General features: G+C 50.6%; 1 protein-coding gene across 1 annotated transcript in view; it reads right to left on the reverse strand.

The window, feature by feature from the left end:
• Positions 1 to 13,012, reverse strand: part of LOC128730735 (ecdysone-induced protein 75B, isoforms C/D) — a 76,259-nt gene that overhangs the window by 41,726 nt on the left and 21,521 nt on the right. The window contains exon 2 of the mRNA XM_053823814.1: positions 2,412 to 2,500. Coding sequence (XP_053679789.1) covers positions 2,412 to 2,500 — 89 coding nt within the window. The remainder of the gene's footprint in view (positions 1 to 2,411; positions 2,501 to 13,012) is intronic.

Here is a 13,012-nt window from a genome sequence, read left to right on the forward strand (position 1 = left end):
TTCACGCAACGCTAGCTTCGCGACTTAACTTTCAAGGACATAAACGCGCTCCAGCGAACCCAGCATGCTTACGAAACGGACCAGCTGCTGGGCGGGCGCTCGAAAGAGAAGGATGGTGCGCTACCCGTCTGGGTGAGAGACACGATCCGAACCAGTCTGAAAGGAGGCCAACTAAACCACTGAACGGGTGGCACGCGAACGAAACGCCGCTCGCCAAGATGGTCTTGAAGCTAGCTGCGAGAAGTCAATAAACTCCCCGGTCGGCCATCGACTCCGAAAACGCGTGTGAAGGAATACGCGGCAGGCCAGAACAACGTGCTGCAAAAAGGCACAAAATGCGCCTCCATCGTGATGGGGGGCTAGAGTGAGAGAGAAGATCGCGAGCCTTTTGCCTTCGCGGCGGTATGCGTAGGCACGCGCGAGTAAGCTTTGACAGAGAAGGGAAGCGAACGCGCGAGAAAACAAGGGCGCCATTGCTGGGAAAGCGCGCGAGTGCGAGTTCTAGGCGCGTGGTGGAAAAAGAACGCACGTTCCACGTGCGAAAGGTATCGCGCGCGCGTTCTCGAGCGGTTTCAACGGCGCTTTGGAAAGCACAAAAGCTCACTCGAAAGCTCGCGCGCTGTGAAGGCTTGGCGCGAGTGTTCTGCTGCTGTCTTGCCAGAGAGAACCCGCGCACTGTGGCCCCGAGTGTCGAGATCCTGGGGTCACTGGACGCAACCAATGTCAGAATATGTTGTGAAGCCGTTCGAGGGGATTTTGCTATGGTGGGGCCTTGCAATCTGTCATACGAAGCCGGTTTCGATCAAGCGTAAAGTTGCCGATGGAAGGGATTCACCTTCACGTTCACTGACGACTGTTGATGTTGGATCATGAGCTATGTTCCACGTTCAAATCTATCGCCTGCTCCGACTCCAGATGCAAGAAGTAACAAGCCAAACGAATTCAAATGAGCCTATTCATTGAACCATCGGCGAGAGACCTACAGAAAAGCGGCTTGTTCTTTCTGTAAATTTCACCATTTCCATATGGAACCATCGCACAATGCTCGAGTGACTTGTGTTCTGGAAACCACACGACCACGATCGAAGGACCGGTTCTCAGTTTCTCGTTCCTCTTTCTTAATCTTTCTTTGCCCTGCCCGATGGACGACGAACTCCTCTTTGGCTAACTTATGACCGCATGCAGTCATTGACCGATCAATGAAGTTTATCGGCCTTTGCTTCTCTGCTCCTCACCAGTTCGACTTCATGCACAGACCCCTTTCTAAAGACCTTCCGATGGAACCCAGGGCAAGCGCCTTTCAGGTCCGGTCATGAGCTACCCCTTCTTCTGCAGCCTTTGCAGCTCTCGCTTCATCCTGCTTCTGTTGCTACTGCTGCAGCATAAAACAAGTCCACGCCACAGTAACTGTTGTTGCGATTGCCGAGGTGTCTCATCTCGAAGATAGCCTAACAAACGCTTGTCTAGCAGCAGCGAAAGGTTAACAATAGGCGCTTGCTGGTTCCCGTTCTCTCTTTTTCTCGATTTCCTCGCCTGCAATTCGTGGGGTCCGTTTGTGATTAGACTTCCTCCTCTATTCTTGGCTTGCGCTTTTTTCAATTATGGAAAGGTTTCTCACCTCTCCCGTAATGAAGTTCTGCGCATCATTCTGAAACCCAACCGAGAAGCAAGCAAGTGGCATAGCCGTGGAGAAGCAAATGAGTTTAGGCCAGTAACCTTTTGAATGTTCCACTCCAAAGGGTGCACACAGCAGTGAGTTCACCTACTGCTGTTATTCTTGTTTTGTTTTTTTCCCTGATCCTTCAACGGAGCAAGAAACTTTTCTCTATTCCTCTGTGCATTCATAATATCTTCCTTAATCTACTTCGCAACCCATTCTTCATTGCTATTTCACCTTCGTATTCGTAGCTGGTTGCTATTTTTTAAACCTGATCTACTCTGCAGGGTTATCTTCGCAGCTTCTTTCCATATTTACGCTCTTCTATCGGTGTTCTATTCCCAGTAAAAAAACAGTTCTTTCTGCGTTCTACCACCTTTGCCGATCGGATCAGGCTACCTTTTACGGTAAGATCGCTGAACTTACCTGGACCTGTTTCTAAGCCACCTTATTCGTTCAGCTCATAATATTCCTGTCTAACTGTGTTGGCACATTGTATTTCCCTTGCCAAATGTGAATGAACCTTCTTTTAACAAGCAGAAAGGGTTTTATGCTTTGCTGCTAACGGCGAAAAGGTGGTTGAGACTCCTGAGTGGCAGAAATTGTATGACATAAACATAAATAACTTTTTGCTCCAATTATTCATATACCATGTTCAGTTGATCGTTTGCATAGCGTAATCACAATTTCCTCGGGGTTTTCCTTATGTTCGGTAGGGTTACGTGATAAAAAAAACATTAAAACGATCACTTACCTTGCATCCTTCGCATGAATGCACTCCATAATGGAAACCTGACGCTTTATCACCACACACACGGCACAGTACGGTTGTGCCATCGAATTCTGGAAGAGAGAGAGAGCGAGAGAGAAAACCAAAACGAAACCATTAGTCGCACATTCGGTTAGATATCGTTATCATTTTTTTTCGGGGGGTTCCAAAATGACCGATAAGAAAAGCGGGTGAAGGCCACTGAACCCGTCGGCTTATCTCGAGACCACGAGACATCAACCCAGCAACGATAAGCTATTTTCGAAGAATAAAGCCCGCAGAATGGGGCCCAAAAAAATAAGGACCTGATTGTGACGCATATCTTTTGTGTGCTGCCTGTTCGGTGTGAGGGCTTGACACATTTGTACGTTCCCCGTTTGAATGTCTTATCAGAGCGAAAGACGCAATCAATTGCAGCCGTTTCTCCCAGTGACCCATATTGTTTTCCATGCACCCCCTAAACGCGATCATCCTGGCAAAGTAGTCCTGCGAAGACAACCGAAGTCGGCATACGTGTGTGTGTGTGTGCACAAATGTTTACGTAAATGAGGGGCCTCGTGAACCTTCGGTGGAAGCGAGAGTTGACCGGTCAACGGTCTCCGTCGCCGTTCGGGCGGAGAAAGTTGCTAATAACGCACCTATCCTCCTGGCCCCGGAGCATATTCCGCCTCCTGCTCGTATGCTTGCTCCCGCACGCAGGCGTTTGTGAAAACGAAACCAAACAACACCTCCCCCAGCTAGCAGCTAACAGCGCCCGGGCTCTAGGATTGTATATATAATTATACAATGATTGTGTAACGAAACGCGCATCGGAGTGTCCGGCTTCCACGGTGTGTTGGAAATCGAAAGCATCGAAAAGAAATGGTATCGCTTTCGAATATTCATGGCACGAGCACCGGGTGTTGCGACCATCGATGCGAAGCGGACGTTGCCTCTATTTTACTGGCGTGGTGGGGAGGCATACTGTTTCAGCTATCGTTAGTACATATCTCTAAACAATTGGGCAACAACGGTACAGTGGAAAATAGTAGAAAAAAGATTCAGGTGAATCCCCTAAGAAAATGAGCCTCCACTAAACCACCGCAATCGAGCACAATATCTAGGAAAAAGATAACTCCACATCATCCGCGTACCCAATGGTGGAGGTTAATTGCATACTTCATATTGTTTTCCGCTTCGCGCGCATCGCCTCCGAAACGCTATCGAGATACCGATAGCAGGATGTAAATAGAAAAGCAATCAAAATCGGGTAAATCGGACTAGGGATGACTAGGGGGGTTGCTGAAGCTGAGGTTAGTGACTTTCTTTTCCCACCCATGCTCCATCGGCGGCTTCTGTCTGCGTTTTGGGTCGCTTTTCGGTTTGTTTTCGTGCCCACTGCTCTGTCTGAACTGTGGCGCACTTTCTTTTTCGAGTGAAACCCACCAAATCCGGTGCGAGAAAAAGATGGGTGATCGGTGTGCGTGTGAGACGCGTACCGTGGGGGAATCGTTTCACTTTCACTGATCATCGTTAAAGCAGAGAAAAAAGCGATGATAGTGAAGGAGAGACCGAGATAGAGGGTGAGAGCTGGAGCTTTGCTAGACATGGTCCCATACCTCCTTCTCTACGGGACGGTTGAATGACCGCTGGTGTGGAATCGAAAGCGAAAGCTTTCGGTAGGTTAATGTTCAGCTCGTTGTTGGGTGGTGATAAAATCGGGCAAGAGACACGGAAGGGTGGCAGAAAAATGCCACAACGAGGCCACGACACAGGCGGAACTGGATCAGCCGATCACTGTTGCCCTGGGGTGGGGTTTTGGGTGTTCGTTGACCTGCAGAAAAAGCAGAAGAAGCCGTTGGAGACGCGTCGAAGATGACGCGCCTCGGACTTTCCCTTTTTCTCCTTTCCAAAGGTGAATGACTTTTCGCAAACGAGCGTTCAGATCCTTGTTCCACAGTTTGTATCTCTGGCAAAAAGCTTTGAAATGGAGACGAAGCTTTACTGCTCGTAGCCCACATTAAGATGGAGAAGTTGAGCTTGCAATACTGCCATCAAAGCTTTGAAGAAGTTCGTGATCTATTTTTCCACTCATTACCGACATACCTGGGTGTCCTTTCATCAACTCATCATCTTCATATTGCGGCGTAAATGAACTTCAATTGTCACCCTTTTATTGCACCACAACACGATGGCGGCGTGCAATCAAATCTCCACTTCCGGCCTAGCTTGCAGTCTTTGCTCGGTAAATCCATTCCGACCTATCAACACAATTCTTCCTCCTCGTGCGCGGTTTGCGATAAGCGGGAGTTTAGATAAGACCGTTGCTGTAAGTTTGCGCAAGGGCAGATGGCCACCCACAACGAGGAAACCGTGCGATAGGCTTTATTTTCCCGGTCACCTACAAATCGCCCGTTCGATTAACTCTTGCACTCGAGCAGGAGCTTCCTCGAGCATTGTATATCTGGGACAAATCGAGGCCACTTTCAAGCTCAATGTTTAATGTGATGACTCGAGTTTGAACATATTACTCAAATTGTATTGCATACTCTCTGTGAGCTGTTTGAGAAAAGTGAAAATGACGGTTGCGTTACCTTCACAACCATCAAAACACCATGAGGAAAAAACGTGCCAAAAAAATGGAAAGTTTCCCGATTTCATTTCCGTGCGTTCGTGCGTTCAATTGCTCAAGCACGCTCGCCTAGCGAGAAGGTCAATAAACCGAGTGACAGCATTTGACGGAAGACAAGAAGCGAGAGAAGTGTACCGATTCCCATACCCAACCTCGTCTCATCTCACCTCGAATAAATGCATCCAAATGGATCGAAATGACGGCGGAAAAGTAAAGTAAAAACCCACAAACCTCGAAGAAGTTTGCACGAGGCGTCTTTAACCCGGTGAAACGCGCATCGAGTGGGTGGAGGGAGGGGACACTTTCTCATCCGTCGAACGGTGGTGTGCGCCGGAGAGAAGTTCGTTGACTTCACTCTTCGGCAGCATCTATCTCGGTGGCAACTGCCATGCACCCAAACCCTCGGCGGTCGGTTGGGGAGGCAAATTCGAAATCAACCCCCTCCCCCCCCATTAAGCAGCAGCATTGGGAGGGGTGAGGGGACCACTCACACCACCCAAACCAACTAGCCTACTGTGAAGTTCGTTAACCCAGTGCTCGAATTATGCGCCGTATGCGAACGGTGAAGGCGAACGAGCCAACCACGGCTTACGTCTCGCGTGGTGTGGTGTGCAGAGGGGATGGAGGGAAAAGGTGGTGAGGCCGTTATGTGTATGTTTCAACATTTCCCCACCAACGCCCATCGCTCACCGGCGCCTTCTCCAACGCGACATGGATGCGAGATGCAGCTGCTCTTTAAAGACGACTAACAGACGGAGGAACCCGTGTCAGACAAATCTCAACTACCCTTAAGTGCTTACGAGAGAGAGAGAGAGAGAGAGAGAGAGGGGGAGAGAGAGAGAGAGAGAGCGAGAGAACAACCTCATTGAATAGGATGGAAGACAAAAAAAATATGTCCCAATGAAAAATGGTTAATTCCGTGCATACTAGACGTCGAAGGAGGGAGAAAGGAGCGTTAAATAAAACTATCACGACCAAGAGATGGGCTGGCGAGCTGGCTTGGGTGGTGGCGGTGGTCTCGCTTCCACACCCCTACACGAGACGCATACACATGCACATGCACGGAGAAACAGGTTCAATGTCCACCGAGGCGCGCAGGAACCCCGCCGGATGAAAGTGAAAAGTAAAAGTTTCCGCACTTCCCTCCATTTTTTCTCTTTCTTTCTCCCCGTCTCTCTGAGGTTATAGCAAAGGACTATCTTGAGGGCATCTCATGTCGACGAGGAGGCTGCTATTTTGCTTTCCCAGAAAAAAAAGCACCCTATTTAATTGACGGTCTCAAATCCCTTGGGGTTGGAAAATCACGCAACGAGACGTTCGAGGTGTTTCCGATAAGCCCCCGGCTGCTCTAATTTTCAGTCACATCGCACATGACCGTACGTGAGATCTCGTGATGGTGTCACGAGATTCGGTCTCACTTTCGCGGGAACCAGCGAACAGGACGCCACGCTTAGCGGAAAAAGGAAGGAAAATCCAACCCTCGGCTCGGGTATTCAACCCCCACCAGACGCGGCGCGTTTTCACTTTCAGCTTCACCTCCCACCACCCGAGCTCAAATTTCGGAATGCCCAAAGAGGGAGGTTAGCCGGTTCGTTGACCCTAGACGTTGCTAAACATAAACCATCCATCGAATCTCACCCCGGGACGGCCTTAGGCGCTTGCGGTGTTGGTCTCGTCCCGACATCGACCAAGCACGGTTCGAAAGTAAACACCCAACGATGCAGTTCGAGGTCAATGGACCCCGGGGCCTGAGCATAAAAGCCGGAACTATGCTCGGCGATGCTGGTTGGTGAACGAGCACGGTGAAGGGAAGACGACTTTCGAACAAACGCCGACCGTTTCGGGACCCTTTTTCACGAAGCAACGTGACGCCACTGTACCTTCACCGTCGGCTTCGTAGCCGTCGTTGTCTAGGTCATGAGGTAAAAGCGCCCTGTAGCAAAGGGCACTTTAGACAGCGCTATCTTCGTTCCCACTCTTTGCTTTTCACGACTTTCACAGAAGCCAGCCTGGAAGGGTGTGCGAGGTCGCCCTCGGTGGGCGTTCGGTTTGGGTGGAATGAAGTGAAAAATGGGCTGAATTTATGCTAACTGCGACCGTGCAGTCGCTAACCTGAAACTCCGGTTCGGCAACGGATGTCGCGGGTCGTTTAGTAAACGTGCACTTTCTCTCTCGTTGCCGTATGGAGACTGCAACGATCGCGCCTGTTCCCAGGAGATAAAGATGGCTTTACAAATATGAATTAAAAAATGAAACCTCCAATTTCGAATTCAAGACAATCTGCGACGAAAAACCACTCATTCGCGACGCGATTGCTTATGTTTTATGATTTTAAGTAAGGAAACTTCAAAACCGCATCAACTTGAGCATACATGTAGTGCATGTTGCAGAAATTTAGGCGCATTTCTGCGAATGACCAGTTTCGCTCACTCACGCTCCCTACCAGCGTGACGGTGAGTGAACTTAAGGGTTCTCACTATGATTCGCAAGGAAATTATGTTTTATAAAACAATAAAAGCAAGTTCCAGAACGAATTTAACGATTTTAATGAGGCAGGTGTTTGCAGATGAGATTTTGTAATCTTGAAATACATCAACAAAGAACGAATATTTTGTTCAGTTGTCGAATTTTGATCGGAAGATTCCAGTTTCAAATGGAGCCTTATTATACTCGCTGGTTTACAGTAAAAGGATTCCATCTATCTAGCAGTTTTGTTCGTGCAAGAACAGCAAACAACTAAATCCGACGATCGGTTTCAACAACCAAGCAACTACTGCTCTCGCCAGTTCCACAGCAGAAGAGCAAACGAACGAAGACCGACGACCCCGCCACCATCGATGAGAATGCGATGTGAAACGGAAAAAAGGTCAACGACATGCGCCCGCGAGGGCATTGGCATGAAAAAGGCGCGCACATGGTGCGCGGCCCGCACACAACAGAACGCACATCCAGAGGCGCGAAGTGAGCGAGCAAAAGCAAACGCAAGTGAGCTGAAACGAATCGTTTCCACCCAGGCTGGGGGACGCAATATGAACCTCCTGCGCGCCAGCGGTGCAAGGAGCAAGGGACTAGCACGGGCGAGAGGAGGTCACACTCCCTTACGCAGCCACCCCTCACACTGCCTGCTCGCCCACTATCGCACACGGTCGAGCATTAAACTCCCTCTTCGAGCTCAAACACTTATGCTTCCTTCCAAGCAGCATGATGATTGCCGACGACTCATACACTGAGCGAGAGTTTCATGGCGTCTCACTCTCGCAATGTTGCTCATCTCTCGCTCGCGCTCTGTCTTCACGTGAGGCTCTCACGCATCCAGTGCGGGCTGTAGTCGATCTCTTTCTTGCAGCCATCTCGCGATTAAAGGAGTGTGAGATGGCAGCCTTGTGAGTGACCCCGTGAGAAGAGCTAACACGAGCAACTCGCAGGAGTGAGTGAGAGAGATACAATGAAGGGCAATGCACTGCTTTGACCGTGTGCTGGTTTTTCACCCCATCCCAGCCCACACACACTTGTGGGCTCGCGTCTTCCTGCATGCGTGCGTTTTCCGACTGACGAGACGAAAGGAAAAAAAAACTCATCCCTGCATCCCTTCAACCCACAGCTCCATGCTCGATGCTATTTCTATCCAAGAAACAAAAACGTTCCCCCATACGCACATGCGACGGGATGCAGTTGCATCGTTGCAGTCGGTGGAAACGAAAAGATGAATTACAAACACACTTCCCGGCTCTTCTTAGCTCTCCTGCATGAGCACGTGTGTGTGAGGCTATCATTCACCCTCGTTCTTTGAAAAGGGCTGATTTATTCGTAGACCCAAAAAAAAAGGTTTCCCTATTTTTTTCTAGAACCTCTAGCAGCTTCCTCGTAAGGGAGAAAGAGAACAACACCATCCCGGTGTGCATCTGGAGGAGTGAAATGCATGCGGAAGGTCACATCATACTTATGAATTAGAACCGTGACAGACGTCAGGTGAGTCATGGCGGGAGCCACCGTGAATATCCTGGCTCGTGTTTGCTCCTAGTTCTTGACATTCGTCTCTGCGTTTGCTCTCTTTCACACTCCTGCCTCGTGCATTGAACTTGACACCATTTCAACAGCTGCATTTTACCCCTCCACAGAAGCGAGTACACATTGCCATTGGCATTGGGAGAAAGGTTCACAACGAACAGTGGAGACATCAATTAGCATACGTTGAGCCCAACGAGGCTATTTTCGATGTTTTATAAGGAAGTACTCCCATCAATTGTTTACGTGAAGGATCGTGCAGATCGAGAGGCTTCTTGCGACGTTACCTATATTTAAATCCGGCTCTCCTTTCGGGCCCGGCGAGCAACTAATGCTGCTGGAAGAGCTGTTGCCACCTCCAGCACCGCTATGTGTGCTCGAGCTGGCAACATTGTTATCCATAAGGACGGGTGACTCCGCCGGAGGGCTACTGCCTCCTGTCGTCGTCGAGGTGGCCGATTCCTGCTTCGGCACCATGACCACCACCGGGTGTTGGTGTTGCTGGAGATGCAGATGATGGTGAGCGGGTCCACGCCCGTACACCGACAGCTGGTGATGGGTGGATGCAGGTCCTAAGGAGTCATCCACATCAACTGACGCTTTGGAACTGGCCGCAACGTCAGCCGCGATGCTTTTCATCGAGTGCAGGATTTTCGGGTGGCTGGTGTACACCGAAGAGGCCGCCGAAGTTGGTCCACTGTGTGGATGGAAGCTCACGATGGGTGAGGATGTGGCCAGCGAGGGTGTCGGGGTAGGACCCGCGGACACCTTCGGCACCTGCAGTTGCAACTCGACCGCCGGCGTAACCGACGAGGACGTTGTGGATCCTTCCGACGTGCTCGTTGGCGTTGACGTTGCTGCGAGGTTTTCCTTTATCACCGAGCCGGTGCCACTGCACAAGGAATGCCCACTTGGTACAGCAATTACTGCTGCTGTTGCTGCTGCAACCGACCCCGCTGGAAGTTGGTACGGGTGCGGGTGGTGATGCAGAGCGATGGGGTGATGATAGCCGTCCGACAACATAACGATCTCGAGCTCGTGCTGGTTCGATTCGATTTTCCCTTTTCAATTGCACGCACTCGTGCGTGACACGCAATAATGCACACTTTTCTCTCTTTCTCTTTCTTTCTCTCTTACGCTCCCTGTCGCCTGCTTGCTTTCTATTTCCCTTTTTCCGACCGAAGGACCGGAGGTGAGTGCCGGGAAGATGGAAGAAGTGAACGGTTTTCACTTTTCAAATCTCGCCAGCCAAACCGATCCGAATCGCAGACGGTAGTACCCGCAGGTGGAAACACACATTTTCGCCATGCCGTTGCATACTCTGCTGCCCCCGTTTACACTATCGCACACTTTGGGGGAGGGTTGCTTTTGCTTTTCCACCGAATTTTCTCCTCGTGGTTGCACCACCACGTGGCCTATCGTTTCACTGCTTGCCCCTTTTTCTTTTAGAACCTAATATCACTAAACCACTCGATGGTAGAGGCGAACACACACATACACAATGAGCTACGAGGCTCAACAGCGCATAGAACACCGGCGTTTTCACGTGTTATCGTCGCAACACCACTGTTTAGACACCTTCTCTTGACTCCTTTCCCACGTGGAGACGTCACTTCGCACGGCTTAGCTAACACTCGCCGAGATCACGTACATACAAACGCACGTCAGCTGATACTACGCAGCCGACTGAACCACAAAAAAACCGAACGCCAGAGTACATGTGTTTCTTGGTGTTTTATCGGTTCAAAAAGGCACCCTTAAGCTTCGCAATTTCTGCCCCGAGGATTACAGCCTAGCCTTTGATTGCTTGGCAGACGCTGTTCCTCTCCGGGAGATGGCGTTTCTTCAGTTTCGGATCCAAAAATCACTTCCACACACACTTCACACAAGGCACAAGGCTTTCACGGGGTCGAAAACTGCGACAATTTTCCACGCACGCCACACACGCCGACCGTGCAAATTCACGGCTTCAAACCACGGGCGTGTAATGGTGGCGTTGTTTTGGAAGGCGAATCGACGTCACTCCCGCTGCTACACTGCTGCTGCTGCCGCCTGAAGGAAGACGCGATCGCGCGCGCGAGTTCGACCGACGCCAACGAAAGGAAAATTGCTAATAAAAATCGGTACAGGCTGGCGCTCGGTTGGCCGCCGCCAGAGACAGCACCACGTCGGAAGCGTATTGAAGGTCATGTGCTGCGCGCGGTGGGGAGCGACAGAGACATCGCAACGCGCAAGAGAGAGAGAGAGAGCATAAGCGCGAGAGAGCGAACCGGGCGCCGTTTGAGCGCCGTCAATGCGGGTGAGTGACCCGGCTCACTTCGAAACTTCACGGTCACACACCCGGCGGTTCGAGTCGAGTGAGAGTGAGCGAGGCAGGCGAGAGTGAATGCGACTGGCTCGCTCGCACGCGTACACCGAGTGGTACTCAGCAAAAGCAAAAGCGGCATGAGAGAGAGTACCGAGTGCCGCGCTCTTTCACACATACGCGAGCGCTACAAGTGCTTGTAGTGAGTGAGCGGCTATTGAGTGAGATGAACGTGAGTCATTTGCTCGCCACCTTTCGCTCGTATTATGAAATGTGGTGAGCGGTTTTGAATTTTGAACTGATCGAGCAACGAACGGGACATGGAGGCGCAGCAGGCCGCGTGTGGGCAACATAAAAGCATGGAGTAGCGTTTCGACAAAAACAAAGTCTCTCTCCATTTTAAAACGCCGCAGTTCATTTTGGAGCTTTGAAACGGGAATTCCATCTCGCCGTTTGCGAGAGGTTTTGATAATTTAAACGATTAGAGTCAGAAATCAAATGATTTGCAATATTTTACGAGCTATCGGAAATGTTTATTAGTCATTAATCCAGATCACAACGAGGATGATGATGTTGCTAACGATCGTTCATCGTCGATCCATCCTTGAGCAATTCATTCACCTCACACACCGTGGGATTGGAACCGGAAAAAACCTTCACCCAGCCAAAAAACCGTTCGCAACCACCGCCATCCGCCTTCGCCACATTCGGCTTTCAAAGCATTCGCGAAACGCACCGCGTGTTCGATCATCACGACCGTCATAAAAGGCAATCGGGAGGGGGAAAAACCCCGAACCCCACCGCAAGAGAACAGATGAAGATACGGTGCACCGACACACAGCCGGCCGGTTCTTGAGGTCATAAAGCCAGCTCAAGAATTGGGGTAGTCGACCGACGGAGGGCTCGGTCAGGGCTAAACCGCTCCAAAGTTAACGCCGCGATCGCGATTTTTCACCGCGAAACTCCCCGAAATGGTGTGTGGCAGACGAGGCAACCCATTACGACCGCATAAAAAACAAATGCCTCAATTGGAGCCCTCATAAACGAAACGACCACGAAAGAACCACGCAACAAGCGATTGGAACGAGGAGTTATCAAAGGACGTAAAGGAGGGGGGGGGGGGGGCAATCACCAGCTACCCGTAACCACCGTCCTGACCACCGAAGGCGACGGGGTGATTTTCTCGATTTTGCGAACCGCAAGTCTTGCGCCATTGCGAACCATTTACTGAGGAACCAGCCGGTCAAGAACAAGGTGAAGGTGAAGACGGAACACAGAGGGCGACGTTGACACTTCTCAGTGGCGGGAAAGATGGTGCTGGCAGCGGTGGTGGAGGCGATGGGCGAACGTATCCAAAAAGAATTCAAGGGCAACGGAAGGCGACCCGTGCAAAACGCAAAAGGCCATCACGATTGGTGGGGGAAAACACACACACCCTTATATGTATACATTCCCCAACAGCGGTAGGAAAATGACGCAAAGCAAGAGGAAGCTCGTGTTGACGGAACGCCACAAATGCTCCACTTCAGCACGCACGCACACATTCGCGGTTGACGATCAACAATCGCCTAATGGCCGCGTTGAACGGGTGGAACGGCAAAACGTGAGATAAATAAGCCCCTCTCGACACGTCCACCCAAACCCCCCTCGATCACGTCAACCCCT

The sequence above is a fragment of the Anopheles nili genome, chromosome 2 (assembly GCF_943737925.1).
Source record: "Anopheles nili chromosome 2, idAnoNiliSN_F5_01, whole genome shotgun sequence".
Classification (NCBI taxonomy): Eukaryota; Metazoa; Arthropoda; class Insecta; order Diptera; family Culicidae; genus Anopheles; species Anopheles nili.